The 19,107-nt window shown below is 42.6% G+C and overlaps 2 protein-coding genes across 2 annotated transcripts; both read right to left on the bottom strand.

Moving 5' to 3' along the window:
* Nucleotides 1-1,150: 1,150 nt before the first annotated feature.
* Nucleotides 1,151-4,559, bottom strand: LOC147980612 (uncharacterized). Its single transcript, XM_087516925.1, has 4 exons — nucleotides 2,525-4,559; nucleotides 2,089-2,409; nucleotides 1,906-2,011; nucleotides 1,151-1,834 (listed from the first exon to the last, which is right to left on the bottom strand). The coding sequence occupies exons 1-4, from the start codon at nucleotides 3,454-3,456 to the stop codon at nucleotides 1,151-1,153; spliced, it is 2,043 nt and encodes a 680-aa protein (XP_087373051.1). The 5' UTR covers nucleotides 3,457-4,559.
* LOC147980611 (uncharacterized) lies at nucleotides 3,693-4,757 on the bottom strand. Its single transcript, XM_087515684.1, has one exon. It carries the CDS (start codon nucleotides 4,755-4,757, stop codon nucleotides 3,693-3,695), a length of 1,065 nt encoding a protein of 354 aa, XP_087371810.1.
* Nucleotides 4,758-19,107: the final 14,350 nt, after the last annotated feature.

The following is a 19,107-nucleotide window of genomic DNA, read 5'->3' as shown; positions in this document are numbered from 1 at the left end:
AATCGCCCCTCAGCGAACTCTCATTTTTTTCAAAAATATCAGCGAACCCTCATTAATACCATTAATGCATCATATTAAAAAGTATAAATTTGTTCTTATTTTCGGTCATGCCTCATTATTTGTGACTTCATAATATTTCCCTGCCACTAAAAATACTTCATCTGTTCCTAAATATAAGTCTTTTAGACATTCTGCCGCTAAAAAATACTCCATCCGTTCCTAAATATAAGTCTTTTTAGACATTTCAAATGGATTACAGCATGCAGATGTATGTAGACATATTTTAGAGTATAGATTCACTGATTTTCCTTCGTATGTAGTCATTGGAATCCCTAGAAAGACTTATATTTGGGAACAGAGGGAATATTATGTCTACGACTGAAGTCTAGTACTCTTGATTTTGCTTTTTATTACAATTTATGTCTATTTATTTATTTTTGCTTGGATCGAAGGGAGAAAAGAAAATAGGCAATAAGGGAGGTGGTGCCTCCAACCAGACACAACAGCGAGACTGTCTGGTCTTGCGTGTGACACCTATCTATTGATCGAGTTCATGGAACCAGCCTATTTAACACTACTATGCTGTTTATCATGATATATTTTCTCTGAATCTCGTTACTGTTTCATATTCAGGTGTTAAGGAGAACACTAACAGAAGAAAACTAGATCGAGTACAGAGCTGCCTCTCTTCCACAAACCGTGACACATAAGTTGTTCAGAAACAGCATGATGAACAAGTGTGCCCAATAGAAAACAGTTTAACTGCAGTTCCTGTCTCTGAAGTAAGGGCAGGAATTCCAAGATCCGACCCTTCTGATACATGGAAATATGACAAAAGACCTGTGTCCCCTGGGACCTAGGAACTTATGTGTAACGAGCAAGATCGGTTTTTCCAGGTATCAACTGTTGTAGCTGCAATTCCCTCAACCACCAAACAGAAATTGCCAGACACATCAAAGAAAAAATAGCAATAACACTAATGATTTTGTCACTTCAACTAGGCTCCACATTTTTAGATAGGTGACTTTTTCATGATCCATCGAACCTGCATTCAGAAGCAATAGAGTGGTCAGCTTCATGTCCAGAATGACATAAGTTGCAGCAATGATACTAAGAATGTAAATAACACAATCACATTGGAACCTAACCTTTATTGAGGCACTGTGTCATCACTTGACACTACAGGAGCATCTACAGTTTCTCCCTCTATATCTCTTCTCATCCAATTTTGTTTCTGATGGGCAGTACCAAAAAGCTCAAAGAATTTGCTGACATGATAAGGTTCTGTTTCCACATCATTCCATTCTTCACCCATATCAAAATCATCTCGAGGCATCATCTTCAAAACAATTGACCATCCTGAATAAAGATGGTCATCCACGTAGAACACTTGGTCAACTTGATTGGCAAATACAAAAGGTTCATCCGCTGCCTTTTCACCAGTGTGAGTTAGACTCGAGAAATTCACAAGTCTACACCCATACTTATCTATTTGCATACCTATTCCTTCGGTAACATCAACCCATTCACATTTAAATAGCACCACTAAATTTTTTCGGAAATAGTCTAACTCAATTATGTCCACAATCCTTCCAAAGTACATGACATTTCCAAGAACAAGATTTCTATCACATGCAGAAGAGTAGCTTGATGTTTTTGCTGTCACAACAACTCCACTATTTTGAGTTACTTTGTCATAACGCTTTGGTCTAAATCTGTATCCTTGAATATTGAATGCTCTATGTTTCATTGCAGCATCAAGTGGACCACGGGCCAACCATCTAATTTGCTCACCGATGCTGTCACTACCTTTCTCCCTCTCCAACTGCATCACCTACAGGAACACAAATAATAGAGTGCATAAGCTACATTCTAATCCTAAATAAATAGAATCATTGTACTTACATGATCCTTGAACCATTGAGGAAATTGTTCATGTTGCATCTTCTCAAAGGTCCTTGGATCTATGCGTTTCTTGCGATTATTCCTTCTCAAATAAGCCCCATGTTCTCTACAAACTATAAAGACCACTATTTCAGTTCAAAATTTATTAATTAACAAATGAAGAGGTAGTGGCATGACATTTACTCCAAATATGGCTTCACGACATCACAGTTGAACAACACATATATGTGGGCTTGTGTTGCCTCCTTATCCGTTAAAGTGTGTACCATTGGTCTTCCCAATGGTTTCCCTGCTGGAGGAAACAACATAGATTGTTGTGAAAATATTGAAGATTTAGAGTCCTCTGGGTTGTCATCATTCCTTGATGGTTGATTATGCTTGGTGGAGAAACCCTGTGGATATCTTGAACAATATTTCATGCACACATCCGCTAGAAAAGATTCTGCAATTGAACCCTCTGGACGAGCTTTGTTCCGAACAAAGGACTTTAGCTCACCAAGATACCTATAGAAGATATATATCCAATAAGATATAAATGCATCTGCAAAAAATTAAAGATTGTAATAAGTTTAGGAGAGAAAGATTGTAATAAGTTATCAATGTATATGCAATAAATTACCTTTCAATGAAGTACATCCACCGATATGCAACTGGTCCTGCTATTTGACATTCACTCGCTAAACGGACAACTAAGTGCACCATAACAGTGAAAAAACCAGGAGGAAATATCATCTCCATTTTGCAGAGTGTAAGTTTGATTCTTTCTTCCAAACGGTCAACCTCATCAACATGAAGAACTTTTGAACATATGCCTCGAAAATATGATGACTGTTCAAATAGTACGGCTGTGACATCATCTGGAAGAATACCTCTCGCAGCAATTGGCAAAAATTGACGCAATAGGACATGACAATCATGTGTTTTGAAACCATGCATTTTTCCTTCAGTAAAGTTCACACATTTCGATATATTTCTACAATATCCATCAGGAACTTTTATAACATAAATAACTTTGCAAAATAATTGTTTTTCTTCCTTAGACATGGAAAAGATAGCTGGTGGCAAGTAATACTTGCCTGAATGTTTTTTCTGTGGATGGAGCTCTCCTCTAATGTTCATATCTTCAAGATCTTGATGAGCCTGTACATTATCTTTTGACTTCCCATCCAAATTGAGAAGTGTGCCCAAAATATTATCACACACATTCTTCACTATATGCATCACATCCAGATTATGTCGAAGGAGATTACTGTCCCAATATGGTAATGTGAATAAACTACTTTTTCCTTTGTATGTTTTTGAGGTACTAAAATCTCGACATGCAGCTATGTCATCTAATACGGAACGGCCATAATAGGTTATAGGCTCTGTTCTATTCTCAGCTGTTTGATCAAAAGCAGAAGCATCATTACGAAATTCATGATCAGGTGATAGAAATCGCCGGTGACCCATAAAACAAGCTTTCTTGCCATATTTCAAGCGCTTGGTCCATACATTTGCACCACAAGGTGGACATGCATAATCTCCATGCACCATATATTTAGCAAGCATTCCTAATGCTGGGAAGTCATTTATGGTCCACAAGACAGCCGCTCTGAGTTAAAATGTTCTCTGTTCAGATGCATCATAGGTTGTCATCCCATTCACAAAAAGATCTCTCAAATCTTCTAAAAGAGGCTGCATAAAAACATGAATCTGATCTCCAGGGCTCTTCGGTCCAGGAATAATTAAAGGCAATGACAGATAAGATTTCTTCATGCATAACCATGGAGGCAAGTTATACATGACTAGCACAACTGGCCAACAACTATATTTATTCTCAGCATCCCATATGGATTAAATCCATCTGTCGCTATTCCAAACTGAATATTATGACAATCATCTGCAAATCCATGCTTCTCATCAAATTTCTTCCATCCCTCGGACTCTGCTGGATGCCGTATCACTCCATGCTGCTTGGTGCGCCCTTCATCGTGCCGCCGAGCTACAGTTGCTGTTTCTTTGCACATGAATATCCTTTTCAGCCACTCATTGATTGGAAAGTATCTCAGAACTTTCATTGGCGTAGCTCTCTTTCTTTCCTTTTTAGTTAACTTGGTTTCAGTTATTTTATCTTTCCACCTAGAAGTCTTGCATTTAGAGCAAAAATCATCATTTTCTGTCTCTTTCCAGAACAACTGGCAGTTATTTGGGCACACATGAATTTTTTGATATCCTAATCCAAACTTCGATATGATCTTCTTGGCGTTGTAAAAATTTTGGGGCAGATCTTTTCCATTTGGAATAGCCATCTGCAGAATATTAAGTAGATCTCCAAATGACTTATCAGACCATTTGTTCATGGATTTTGTATTGAACAGAAGCGCAAGTAGGTAAAGGTGAGACAATTCACATCCTGGCCACAAAGGCTTCTCTGAATCTTGAATTAATTTGTACAATGCTTCTGCTTCTTTATTCGCTTCATCTGGAAGTGGATTTGAAAAATATGTACTATCACTCACACGCACATCACCATCATATATTTTCCTAATTGAATCCATAATCATTTCTTGCATATTAGCATTTCCTTCAGTTTCAGGTTGTGGTTGTTGATCATGATTGTGATCGGATAAAGACTCACCATGAAAAACCCATTTGTCATAGCTCTGAAGCATTCCATACCACATCAAATGGCCACGGACATCATCCCTTGATAGTACTGAAGTGTGAACACAATCTTCACACGGGCATCGGATCGTTTCATCTGCTGGTATATCTTTATACGCAAACTCCAGAAATTCATCTACACCAGCTGAGTATTGTGTACTTTCCCTTGGAAATCTCAATAGTAATTTGGTGGATTCTAAATCCATTGCACACTGCATAAAAATAACAAATATTATTGCAGTTGTAACGCTTACGTAATTGCAAAAGCTTAGCTTGTAAATATCTGATTTGCAATTTAAGTTCCTATCGTTGTACAACATAAATTCAAAATTATATCATTTTCAAACAATATATAAGAAATGTATACTTCTTTCCAGTTCATAAACTGCATGTTATAGGCAAACATGATTGCAAGTTATTTAGGCTACAAAACTAGTGAAATCACCTTAATATATCTTTGGTTCAAAGAAAAGGCAACCAGATTGTACACTATTTCCTAACAATGTGAACTTGACATCCAACAACACAGAATGACAGTAAATTTGTTAGCGCATAGTACAGGTACGTAAAATCGGTGAACACATGATACACCACAAGCAATAAATAGTATAACTAGCATTCACCTCTTGTACGAGAGCAGCTAGCAAGTTCAAATAGTCCAATTCAATTGTTGACCAATTGAATTTTCACCATGATACAACACCAGCAGAAGCTGCAAATGTTCCAGTTAGTCCCAAAGACCATATAGTACAATCTGAATCCTTTTACAGCAGTGTCCAAATAACATCAATGATGCAAGAACAGAACAAATGTAGTTACAACAGCAATTCCATCTCAAAAGGCAGCTAACAAACTGGCAAGATCATGTAGCCGATGCCTATGTTAGCTAATTCAGAGTAACACTTGTTAATCCATCAGGCATAAGTCACTACTGTCAATGAAATAGCGTCATCTAAGGCATTAATTTTCGGACATCAATAAAGCGCGGATAAATCGTCAGCCAATCTCCATTTTCAATACTAGGCTAACAGACTGTGGTTGGGAGTTGGAACATCTAGGTTTGAAGTTCTGGAGAGAGCAGATAAATATAGGCTAGAAAATCCCTAAAAAAGATAAGAGAGTAAAAATAGAGTGGACACGTTGTTCTGTAATCTGTACTCAAAGCGCAACTAGAAAAAGAGTGACACATTCATCGTTTGTAGTATCTGATTAGGAAACCAACACGAGTTTAGAAGTAGTCAAACCATTGCCTAGCAGACTGCAGTTGTGAACTGGAATAACAAGCTTAAAATGTGTAGAAAAAATATCAATGAAAACTATAGACAAACCATATCATTGGCATCTGACTAGACATTTTCCTCAAAAAATCATATGAGTCATTTCTCCAATTGTTCAGAAAATCAATACAACCAAAATCTGAAGTCGACTACACTTTCGAGAAGACAGTACCCAATTAAAACCAATGGTGTTCTAAAATAACAGATTTAGTTACATAGCTACAGGTATAATTCCCTTACGTCAAAGTTGAAGTCCTAGAAAGAGCAGAGCAATAGAAATGTTTCTAAAAAATCTATAATCTAGTCAGAAGTACCCAAATGACATCAGTGAAATACTCAGACGGTAACACATTTAATTACAATACTACCTCCAGTAGTAATCTACACATAGAAAGCAACTATAGAACAAAACAACACAGCCAGGGTAGTCAGGTTAGCTTCAAAAATATTATGGCACTTATTCTGGCAGTCACGGGAGCTGACGCAGTATTCCAAACAATTATAGAACTTATGTTGGTAGTCCCTTCATGGACTATTGGAATTGTTATGAACAACGAGGGTAGTCCAAACAATTGAACATGGCCCAGGTGGTACTGTACAACTCTGAAATTCATCCCCTTCTTCATCTACCAAATCCCCCTACATCCCACGGCCATGTCTCCAGGTGCGCACAAATAAGTTGACTAGATGAGAGGAGAAGGAAAGGAGGGAGGGTTACCTCGATGGTCAGTATTGCCATCCTGCACGACGAGTGAGAAGATGGTCGGTCGGAGAAGCAGCGCACCGATGGCGGGCAGGTCGGAGTGGTGGCCGGAGGAGCAGTGGATGCCAGCAGACGACTTCTAGCCCTCCTAGCGCGGCCTTGCTGCTTCTTCTTTCTGTGATGTCCGCAAAGCCGCCGATCCCCTGTCCATCGCCGACTTCCCGCCGCTCGCCAGTCCATCGCCGCCTTTTCGCCGCTCCCCTTTCGTCCGCCTTCAAGTCTAATGAGAGAAGATTGGATGATTGATTTGTGTCATAGTCAGAGGGAGAGACCTAGATCGATCCGGATATGAAGGGCAATAGCAAATCTGGATCGGAGAATAGAAGAGGAAGATTTGTTTGTTCGCGCGATTTGGTTTGTCTAGGACTGTCAGCACAGATTTTCGCGCCACATTATTAACCATGTGTACCGGCGTGTCCTTTTTTCGCTGAATTAATTTCTATTTTTAATTATGTATATTTGTAGTTTTATAACACATATAATTTGCAACAATAAATGGCAACATATAAGATCTGTTGCACGCTATAGGGTCTCACGAGGTGCAAGTCTACAACGCATATGTTGCATCCTTTATATCCGTATCTATCATGATTTTTGCACCATATAGTTAAAACGTTGTAGAACATATGTTGCTTTATAGGGGGTATCCTTGTAGTGACAATATTTAAATAATGTACAACCCCGGTGACAAGCCAAGCAATTGTTTCATACTTTTGACGTTTTGAAACTTTTTCAATCTTCACGCAATACATGAGCGTGAGCCATGGACATAGCACTATATGTGGAATAGAATGGTGGTTGTCGAGAAGACAAAAAGGAGAAGATAGTCTCACATCAACTAGGCGTATCAACGGGCTATGGAGATGTCCATCAATAGATATCAATGTGAGTGAGTAGGGATTGCCATGCAATGGATGCACTAGAGCTATAAGTATATGAAAGCTCAACAAAACAAATTAAGTGGGTGTGCATCCAACTCACTTGCTCGCAAAGACCTAGGGCATTTTGAGGAAGCCCATCATTGGAATATACAAGCCAAGTTTTATAATGAAAAATTCCCACTAGTATATGAAAGTGACAAAATGAGAGACTCTCTATCATGAAGATCATGGTGCTACTTTGAAGCACAAGTGTGGTAAAAGGATAGTAACATTGTCCCTTCTCTCTTTTTCTCTCATTTTTTTTATTTGGGCCTTTTCCCTTTTTTCATGGCCTCTTTTTTTATTTAGTCTAGAGTCTCATCCCGACTTGTGGGGGAATCATAGTCTCCATCATACATTTCCTCACTTGGGACAATGCTCTAAAAATAAAGATCATCACACTTTTATTTTCTTACAACTCAACAATTACAACTCGATACTTAGAACAAAATATGACTCTATATGAATGCCTCCGGCGGTGTACCGGGATATGCGACGAATCAAGAGTGACATGTATGAAAGAATTATGAATGGTGGCTTTGCCACAAATACGATGTCAACTACATGATCATGCAAAGCAATATGACAATGATGGAGCGTGTCATAATAAACGGAACGGTGGAAAGTTTCATGGCAATATATCTTGGAATGGCTATGGAAATGCCATGATAGGTAGGTATGGTGGCTGTTTTGAGGAAGGTTTATGGTGGGTGTATGATACCGGCGAAAAGTGCGCGGTATTAGAGAGCATAGCAATGGTGGAAGGAAGAAGGGTGCGTATAATCCATGGACTTTAACATTAGTCATAAAGAACTCAAATACTTATTGCAAAAATCTACAAGTTATCAAAGCAAAGTATTACGCGCATGCTCCTAGGGGGATAGATTGGTAGGAAAAGACCATCACTCATCCCCGACCGCCACTCATAAGGAAGACAATCAATAAATAAATCATGCTCCGACTTCATCACATAACGGTTCACCGTACGTGCATGCTATGGGAATCACAATCTTTAACACAAGTATCTCTCAAATTCACATCTACTCAACTAGCATGACTCTAATATCACCATCTTTATATCTCAAAACAATTATCAAGCAGCAAACTTTTCTTAGCATTCGACACACTCATAGTAAGTTTTTACTAATCTTGAATACCAAGCATATTAGGATTATTTAAGCAAATTACCATGTTATTTAAGATTCTCAAAATAATCTAAGTGAAGCATGAGAGATCAATAGTTTCTATAAAGCAAATCCACCACCGTTCTCTAAAAGATATAAGTGAAGTACTAGAGCAAATATATATAACTCAAAAGATATAATTAAGCGAAGCACATAGAGTATTCTAACAAATTTCAAATCATGTATGGCTATCTCAAAAGGTGTGTACAGCAAGGATGATTGTGTTAAACTAAAAAGCAAAGACTCAAATCATACAAGACGCTCCAAGCAAAACACATATCGTGTGGTGAATAAAAATATAGCTCCAAGTAAAGTTACTGATGGAAATAGACGAAAGAGGGATGCCTTCCGGGGCATCCCCAAGCTTTGGCTTTATGGTGTCCTTAGATTATATTGGGGGTGCCATGGGCATCCCCTAGATTAGGCTCTTGCCACTCCTTGTTCCATAATCCATCAAAATCTTTCACCCAAAACTTGAAAACTTCACAACACAGAACTTAACAGAAAATCTCGTGAGCTCCGTTAGCAAAAGAAAACAAAAGACCAGTTCAAGGTACTATAATGAACTTATTATTTATTAATATTTATGTTAAAACTACTGTATTCCAACTTCTCTATGGTTTATAAACTATTTTACTAGCCATAGATTCATCAAAATAAGCGAACAACACACAAAAAACAGAATCTGTCAAAAACATAACAGTCTGTAGTAATCTGTAACTAACGCAAACTTATGGAACTTCAAAAAATCAGCCAAAATAGGACGACTTAGACAATTTGTTTATTGATCAGCAGCAATTGTAATCAGTATTTTATCACGTTTTGGTGATTTTTAACAATTGTTTTCGTGAACAGAAAGTTTCTGGAAATTACAGCAAGATCAAATAACTATCATCCAAGAAGATCCTATAGGTTTAACTTGGTACAAGCACTAATTAAAACATAAAAACACATCTAACCATAGGCTAGAACAAATATTTATTCCTAAACAGAAGCAAAAAGGAAAAACTAAAAATAAAATTGGGTTGCCTCCCAACAAGTGCTATCGTTTAACGCCCCTAGCTAGGCATTGATAATTTTAATGATGCTCACATGAGAGACAAGAATTGAAGCACAAAGAGGGCATCATGAAACACGTGACAAACACATCTAAGTATAACATACTTCCTATGCATAAGCATCTTATAGGCAAACAAATTACCATAGCAAGCAAAAACTAGCATATGCAAGGAAGCGGAAAAAAACAATAGCAATCTCAACATAACAAGAGGTAATTTATTATCATGAAAATTTGTACGACCATATTTTCCTCTCTCATAATAATTACATGTGGGATCATAAGCAAATTCATCAAAATAGCTATCACATAAAATATTTTCAACACGATCCACATGCATGCAAAGTTGACACTCTTCCGAAATAGTGGGATTAACATTAACTAAAGTCATGACCTGTCCAAACCCACTTTTATCAAAAATTTCATAAGATTGAATATTCTCCAAATATGTGGGATCTAAAGTTGACACTCTTCCGAACCCACTTTCAATATTATTGCAAACAATATTATCAATCTCATATTCATCATGGGGATTAAATAAATTTTCAAGATCATAAGAAGAATCACCCCAATCATGATCATTGCAACAAGTAGTAGACATAGCAAAACTAGCATCCCCAAGCTTAGGGTTTTGCATATTTTTAGCACAATTGACATCAAGAGAATTTATAGTAAAATCATTGCAATCATGCTTTTTATTCAAAGATCTATCGTGAAACGCTTCATAAAGTACTTCATCACAATTTTCAGATTCACAAATTTCAAGCAAAACCTCATAAAGATAATCTAGTGCACTTGACTCACTAGCAATAGGTTCATCATAATTGGATCTCTTAAAGAGATTAGCAAGTGGATGAGGCTCCATAAACTTTTATCAAGTGAAGATGCAAGCAAAAATAAGGTACATGGTAACACAAAATCGAACAGAAGGAGGGCGAAGAAAAGGCAAAAAGGGTGAATAAAACGGCAATGGTGAACTGGGGGAGAGGAAAACGAGAGGCAAATGGCAAATAATGTAATGTGGGAGATAAGGGTTTCTGATGGGTACTTGGTATGTTGACTTTTGCGTAGACCTCCCCGGCAATGGCGCCAAAAATCCTTCTCGCTACCTCTAGAGCACTGCGTTGGTTTTACCTTGAAGAGGAAAGGGTGATGCAGCAAACTAGCGTAAATATTTCCCTCAGTTTTTGAGAACCAAGGTATCAATCTAGTAGGAGGGTACACGCGAGTCCCTCTTACCTACACAAAACAAATAAATCCTCGCAACCAACGCGATAAGGGGTTGTCAATCCCTTCACGGTCACTTACGAGAGTGAGATCTGATAGATACGATAGGATAATATTTTTTGGTATTTTTGTGATAAAGATGCAAAGTAAAATAAAAGAAAAGTAAAAAAGCAAAGGAAAAAACTAAGTGTTGGAAGATTAATATGATGAAGATAGACCCGGGGGCCATAGGTTTCACTAGGCATCTCTCAAGAGCATAAGTATTTTACGGTGGACGAACGAATTACTGTTGAGCAATTGACAGAATTGAGCATAGTTATGAGAATATCTAGGTATGATCATGTATATAGGCATCACGTCCGAGACATGTAGACCGACTCCTGCCTGCATCTACTACTATTACTCCACTCATCGACCGCTATCCAGCATGCATCTAGAGTATTAAGTTCATGAAAACAGAGTAACGCCTTAAGCAAGATGACATGATGTAGAGGGATAAATTCATGCAATATGATAAAAAACCCATCTTGTTATCCTCGATGGCAACAATACAATACGTGCCTTGCTGTCCCTACTGTCACTGGGAAAGGACACCGCAAGATTGAACCCAATGCTAAGCACTTCTCCCATTGCAAGAAAGATCAATCTAGTAGGCCAAACCAAACTGATAATTCGAAGAGACTTTCAAAGATAACCAATGATACATAAAAGAATTTAGAGAAGATTCAAATATTGTTCATAGATAATCTTGATCATAAACCCACAATTCATCGGTCTCAACAAACACACCGCAAAAGAAGATTACATCGAATATATCTTCACGAGAGAGGGGGAGAACATTGTATTGAGATCCAAAAAGACAGAAGAAGCCATCTAGCTAATAACTATGGACCCGAAGGTCTGAGGTAAACTACTCACACTTCATCGGATAGGCTATGGTGATTATGTAGAAGCCCTCTTTGATGGATGCCCCCTCTGGAGGAACTCCGGAATGGGCCCCAAGATGGGATCTCATGGGTACAGAAGGTTGCGGCGGAGGAATTAGGTTTTTGGCTCTGTATCTGATCATTTGTGGGTACATAGGTATATATAGGAGGAAGGAGTACGTCGGTGGAGCAACAGGGGACCCACAAGGGTGGAGGGTGCGCCCCCCTACCTTGTGGCCTCCTCCTTTGTTTCTTGACGTAGGGTCCAAGTCTCCTGGATCATATTCTTCCAAAAAATCACGTTCCTGAAGGTTTCATTCCGTTTGGACTCTGTTTGATATTCCTTTTCTGCGAAACTCTGAAATAGGCAAAAACAGCAATTCTGGGCTGGGCCTCCGGTTAGTAGGTTAGTCCCAAAAGTAATATAAAAGTGAATAATAAAGCCCAATAATGTCCAAAACAGTAGATAATATAGCATGGAGCAATCAAAAATTATAGATACGTTGGAGACGTATCACAACCTTTAAAGTGTCGATACGTGTCTTGCCTGCCCGCGAAGAAAGCGGGAGCGACTTCTCTCTTTTATTTCGTGCTTCTGTCAAGGCAGAGTCTGAAATACCCATGCATAAAAACACAATAGTGAGAGTATGGGTGAAGTGTGTGCAGAACTAGTGCACTATAAAAGTAGCAGATAGCAGGTGGCTGCAAAATAAATGAAATGAGACATATGATAGCTCTACAACATTGCCTGGCAAACAAAATTAGATTCTACTCCGTATGATTTTGTAATATATGAGCACAAGGATTCATGGGAAATGTAGGTACTCCTCCAGCACACCACCACATGTGGTCCTATCAAAATAACAGTCGACTAAAAATAAATAGGTCAGTCGATTTTTTTATGAACCGTCCGATCTATAAGGAATAGGTAGATGGCATTCGTCTACCTCCCGCCAGTCATTGTTGACGATCTTTCTTGAACCGCCAATGACAACCGACCCAGACCCCTGCCTCCGCTGCCCTGCCCTTCCCTCGACCTCACACTACTGCCGTGCTTGGCAGCGCCCCCCGGCCATCCCTTTAATCCCGACCAACCACTAGATCGGGCGCCAGCAGCTCCTAGCCCCCACACACCCCTAAGATAAACACCAAGGCACTGCTTCCCTGGCGTAATAGGTGGACTAGCACCTGTTACGCTGGGGAATGCTTCCTTTAATTGGGAATCAACTGACCAGGAATTGAAATCCATGGGGGCGAAAGACCTCTAGCTAAGGTGAAATAGTGTATGAGGAGAAGCCTTGAGCATCTCGAGTTACCAAGAACATCTAGTATCTACAAGAAGCAGTCAACTAGTGTCTTCTGTGGGATGAATACCATCCAAGCAGACACATAAGATTTGCACGAATAAGGGAAGAGGAGTACCACTTCCGGTTGCCAATGCTATGTCCTCCAGATGTCGCGGTGATTTTCTTATTTTTATTGGGGGGAAGCAATGTTTTGGAGGAGGGTGGAGCCTTGGACGAACCCATGGCAAAATTGTTGACTGTGTTGCGGTGGCCGTCTGTCAGCGAAGGGGCAGCAGATCTGAGGCGACAAAGGACGGCATTGTGGGAACAACTCCGGCGTGATGGACGATGGCGAAGTTAGAGTGGCAGCGGTAAGGCGCAGGATGGCATGGTTGAACTGGCTCGGTTACGACGCACATCGGCGTCCTAGAGGCAGCTCGGCCTTGTCTACAAGTACTAGCTGTGGAGGGCGTTGTGGTTGCGGTTGCGATGGACGACAACGTCAGGGTATCGTCTCGGACGTGATGGAGGAGGGCGGCGGTTGATGGGTGGGATGGGGTGGTGGACGGAGGACGCCGGGGTTTCGCGGCTGCTGGAGAGGTAGTTTTGGCACCCACGGAGTATGAATGGGGAATGTTGGTGTCAAAACCGGTGGATCTTGGGTAGGGGGTCCCGAACTGTGCGTCTAAGGCGGATGGTAACAGGAGGCAGGGGACACGATGTTTACCCAGGTTCGGGCCCTCTCAATGGAGGTAATACCCTACTTCGTGCTTCATTTATCTTGATGATATGAGTATTACAATAGTTGATCTACCATGAGATCGTAGAGGCTAAACCCTAGAAGCTAGCCTATGGTATGATTGTTGTTGTCCTACGGACTAACCCTCCGGTTTATATAGACACCGGAGGGGGCTAGGGTTACACAGAGTCGGTTACATGGAAGGAGATCTACATATCTGTATTGCCAAGCTTGCCTTCCACGCCAAGGAGAGTCCCATCCGGACACGGGACGAAGTCTTCAATCTTGTATCTTCACAGTCCAACAGTCCAGCCAAACGATATAGTCCGGCTGTCCGGATACCCCCTAATCCAGGACTCCCTTAGTAGCCCCTGAACCAGGCTTCAATGACGATGAGTCCGGCGCGCATTTTTGTCTTCGGCATTGCAAGGCGGGTTCCTCCTCCAAATACTCCATAGAAGATTTTGAACACAAGGATAGTGTCTGGCTCTGCAAAACAAGTTCCACATACCACCGTGGAGAGAATAATACTTCCACAAATCTAATCTGCTGACGACCCTTCATAATGTGACATCACGCCATGGCTTTCTCTTTACATGAACCGTTTTTCAATCAGCCTGCCACCGCACGCTTTGCGAGGCGATTTTATTGGCATGTCTTGTCGGAGCAGAGATCGTGTCCCCCTTATTATGGGATTCTCATCAACACGGACGTGGGTAACCCAATCGTGCCCGCTGGTATGACTCCTCGATTGTAGGCAAGTCCCAAACGGTCACGAGGAGGACGCTTGGTATTCACCCTCTTTATAAAGAGACCAAGTCTTGTCCTTCTTTCCTCTCGAACTCAATAGAATCCTCCCCCCCCCCCCCCGCCTCGAGTTCCAACACCCGAGGCTTAGGTCAGGCGCTTCGGACCTTCAACCATGTTCGGATCCAACCTTCAAGGTCGGTGGATGACAAAGGAAGACGTCAAGAAGCTAAGAGAGGCCAGGTTTCTGACCGGCGAGATCTCGCATAGGGTGCCCGCTCAAGGGCAGTTCATTCCCACTCCCGAACCCGGCGAGAGCGTTGTATTCATCTCTCACTTCCTCTGAGGGCTAGGCCTTGCTGTAGATCCTTTTGTCAGGGGGCTCATGTACTATTTCGGGCTGGATTTCCATGACCTGGCCCCGGATTCAATATTTCATATTTCATCGTTCCTCGTCGTATGTGAGGCCTTCCTCCGCATTACCCCTCACTTCGGCCTGTGGCTCAAGACTTTCAATGCGGAGCCGAAGATGATAGAGGGGCGACACGCAGAGTGCGGAGGTGCCGTAATAAGCAAAAGTGCCGATGCCCCATGGCCAGAGGGTTCCTTCCAGGAGGTGTCCAGCTTATGGCAACGGGAGTGGTTTTATATCACAGCTCCCCGGGGTACTAAGTGGGTGGCCGCCCCTGCTTTTCGCTCGGGCCCCCCGCCACGACTGATGTCATGGATCAACAAGGGGCTAGACTGGGGGCCGGTAAAGGATGTGCCGACATTGCAGAGACGCATCCGAGATCTCCTCGAGAGAAATGTCAGTCTGGCCATGGTAATGCAAGTCATGTTAATTCATCGAGTCCTGCCCTGCAAACGTCGACCCCTCCGCATGTGGGAGTTCAACCCGGAGGGACCGCGAGCTATTCAGCACTTCCTCGGCATGACGCTCGAAGAGATGTATCAATTGTTCTTCGGACCACAAATAATGTGTCCGGACACCATCGACGATGCGGGTCTGAGCTGCAATCGTCCAGATACCCAAGTAAGTAGTCCCGTAGGCGAACACGCTGTCTTTTTATTTATCATAACATCATTCTAAAAAGTCAGTCTTTGACCAGGACTGGGTACAAAGGCGAAGATGATCAGGTGTCCGGACCCCTTCCTGAGGTCTCATCGGATCCTGTACTAGCCAGGATGCTGGAGCTTGCGCCTTATCGAGCGCCCTCGGGGGAAGATAATGGGGGGAATAAAGAGGCTGAAAGCGGATCTCGCTCACTGTTCATCCAAACCGGGGGAGTTAGCGCCTCTGCGAAGGAGGATAACCGGGGAGAAGAATCTGAAATTCCCTCTCCACAAGGAAGGAAGAGGACCACCTCTGAAGACCTGGAAACAATGGTTTCCAAACGGGGGAAGAAATCTTTGCCAGAGGGTCCTGCCCCGGGGGGTACCCGCAAGGGGATCAGCCCTCCACCGAGCTGTAAGTAAAAAGGTACTTAATGGTAAAAAATATCATGACTTACTTCTGAGGACAATAACCGAAGGATTTATCTTGTAGTTCGTATCGTAGCCGTTCTCGACAGAGCTCGTCTTCGGGGGATCTTCTTCCGGAGATGATGGAGAGCGAAACACCTTCCCATGCCACCTCGCCTCATGAGGCGGGCGACCCTAAAGTGTCGTCGTGGAGGGTTTCTCCTGATCTGACAAGCCCAGAGGGTAATCCTTTGGCCACCCGAAGTCCTCAGTATCCGGCTCCTGAAGAGAGCAACCGAAAGGGTCCGACACCGTCCGGTGTGCGGTCGGACGCACTGAAGGATCTGCTAGAGCAAGCGGCTATCTCAGAAGCACATCGTACGCTAATGGATATGGTGATTGAGAGGATTTCATCCACCGAAAGTGGGTTGCATGAAGCTTTTATGAGTCTACTGAAAGGCTTTGAGGTACGTGAAATAGTGTGTATTTTTGGCAGTACCGCACACGTTAGGTGTGCCCTATGCAGATAGTAGCCCCTGAGACTTTGGTTGCCGTCGAGAGCGGGGGCAAACAGAGGATCATAGTCCCAGGTAATAATCAGTCTGCCTTCATATGCAGGTGGCGGAAGGTCCGGTGGCTAGCCGGACTAGTGAGTTTGCCGATCTGAAGCAGCAACTTGATGCGGCAGATGTCGACATCGTGCTTGTCAACAAGCGGCTTGAGGAGGAACAAGGTATGTGATTTCTCTGGTGATCAACTCGTAGTAAGAGGAGCATAATGCCAATATCTTTAATATGTTGTGACTGCAGATGGAGCTGCGGCCGTGGAGACCCTTCGGGCGGAACTTTCCCGAGCCAAGGAACAAGCCAGGAATAGTGATGCGGCCGCTCTAAAGGCCGCCGAAGAGCTGATGGCCGAACAGGCTGCCCATTGCCAAAGCAAGGAAAAAATGGCCAAGATGGCCGTTGAGTTGAAAGATGCCGCCGACTGTTACCAGCTTCTTGTAAAGGGAAACCGAGCTAAGGTGACGGAGCTGGAGAAGGCCATGGTAGCAGCCAAGGAAGCCCACTCTAAGATCAGAGCGTCGAAGGAGGAGTTGCGTCAAGCTGGAGAAATCGCGGCTGGGAAGCCCTTCTTGCTGCGGACGAAGTTCGGAGATCCGAAGTATGCCCCTCTTGATGAACTATGGAGTTCTGCGGATGCATATGTGGATCTGGCAGTCAATACTGCTGATGCGGCCGAGTACTTCAAGGATCAAAAAGATAGTGAAGTGGAAAAGCTATTCTGGTCGCAGTTCGATGGTCCAGCATGTCCGCTGCTGTTAAATGAGCGAATGACCGAGTGGGACGAGCTCCATAGGTTGTGCGGGCTTGCCATGGGGTCTGTTGTGGATCATCTGTGGCCGAGAGGGCCATGGCCGAATAGTTATTTTGGTTTGGTGCAATGGTTCCTTGGTGCCGCGTCGCATATCGACACTATGAAGAGGTCGGCGTGCATAGAGGGTGCGCGGATGACACTTGCCCGTGTGAAGACATACTGGGCAGACATGTAGGCTACCGCTATTGCAACCCAGGGTTCGGCCGTGGGCCGAGTAGCTGCCGAGCACTACTTTGAAGAAGTCCTTGAAGGCGCTCGTTCAATAGAAGCTCAGTGCTCGAAGAATATTATGTTCTAGTGACATGTATTCCCATTGTAAAAACAATGTTTTATTGAATTATAAAGGCTGTGTTTATACTTTTGCCTGAAAGTATTATGATGCCTCCTGTGCGGCCATTTATGTATATATGTATATAACCTGATAGTTTGCAGTCGTCGGCTTCAGCCCCCACGCGTATAATGCGGGGGTGTTCGTAGAAGACACATGTTCGCACTTGATCCAACATCTTGGTCCATTAAGGAGGTGATAGCGCAGCGAACTAGGCAATCGGACTATATTGCTTTAACACTTTCACTTAGCTATAGGAGTTTGACGGTGGGGCTACTATATAGCCCCCTGGTGGCTCCGCGCTCGTCCGAATACGGGGCGCGTACATGCCTGGCCGCGAAATGGCCCTTCGTTAATGCGGAGGAATCCTGAAGATTACGCTAAGTAATTGAGTGGTCGACCAGTCTCACGCTTTATCATGACAGTCAGTTTTCGGCTTTCTCTACTGAGGTGCTTGTCCGGATGAACCAGGGCACAATCGCAGTAGTCCTCCTGGTGCCACCTTAGCCGATAGAGCGGAACATGAGGTAGCAAAACACAGGAGCCGGGCAAACCCAACATTTGACCAAAGACATGATTCGGAGCTGATGCATATAAGGCCAAACTCGCGAAGCCGAACACTCCCTAAGGTATTCGGTCTTTATAACATATGCCGGGCTGACTAATGCCCTTGATAATGAACCCCGAGTGTCCAGGTACTTGCAATATTCTGACGTGGTCAAATGCCAATAACGTCAGCATCCTTCTTGGTTGTACTGAGATTCCGGAGGATGTGAACAACAAGAGACCGTAAAAAAGGTTAACGCAGGGTCTTAATCTAAAAAGAAACCTTTGAGCGGGTCCCTGCTGCACGTCTGCGCCTGTGTCTCCGTTGTGCCGTATCCTAAACGGGTGTAGCACGATTGTCATCTGTAAAAGGGAGGAACTTAGTTGAAAGTTGTCGTGCAAAAAATTGGTTATTCTAAATAAACCATTTAAAATTCAAGATAAGTAAAGTTGAGCCGAACTAGCGCTGTTTACATGCGGGAAGCCCCTGGTACCGTCTATAAGGGTATAATCATCAAAACAATCTCAAGTATATCTAATGATGCACCGGACTCGTCTAACAGTGTCCGTGGTCTTAACGACCGGTCATTTGTTCTGGTTGGTGAGGCCGTCTAGTGTTCGGCTGTTAAGGCAGCCGCACGTTCTTCTGCGTGTAAGGAACGCTTGATATTTCCATTAACTGTGATGGTGCCACGTGGGCCAAGTATCTTAAGCTTAA

Source organism: Triticum urartu, chromosome 3A (assembly GCF_056163025.1).
Source record: "Triticum urartu cultivar PI428250 chromosome 3A, HENAU_Tu73, whole genome shotgun sequence".
Classification (NCBI taxonomy): Eukaryota; Viridiplantae; Streptophyta; class Magnoliopsida; order Poales; family Poaceae; genus Triticum; species Triticum urartu.
Note: the sequence above shows the minus strand (reverse complement) of the source record. Positions and strands in the feature narration are given on the sequence as shown.

Coding starts and splice junctions, on each gene's coding strand:
- LOC147980611 (XM_087515684.1), bottom strand. CDS start 4,757: ATGGATTTAGAATCCACCAAATTACTATTGAGATTTCCAAGGGAAAGT.
- LOC147980612 (XM_087516925.1), bottom strand. CDS start 3,456: ATGCTTGCTAAATATATGGTGCATGGAGATTATGCATGTCCACCTTGT. Junction 2,410..2,524: donor TGGATGTACTTCATTGAAAG/GTAATTTATTGC, acceptor TATCTTCTATAG/GTATCTTGGTGAGCTAAAGT. Junction 1,835..1,905: donor CTCAATGGTTCAAGGATCAT/GTAAGTACAATG, acceptor GTGTTCCTGTAG/GTGATGCAGTTGGAGAGGGA.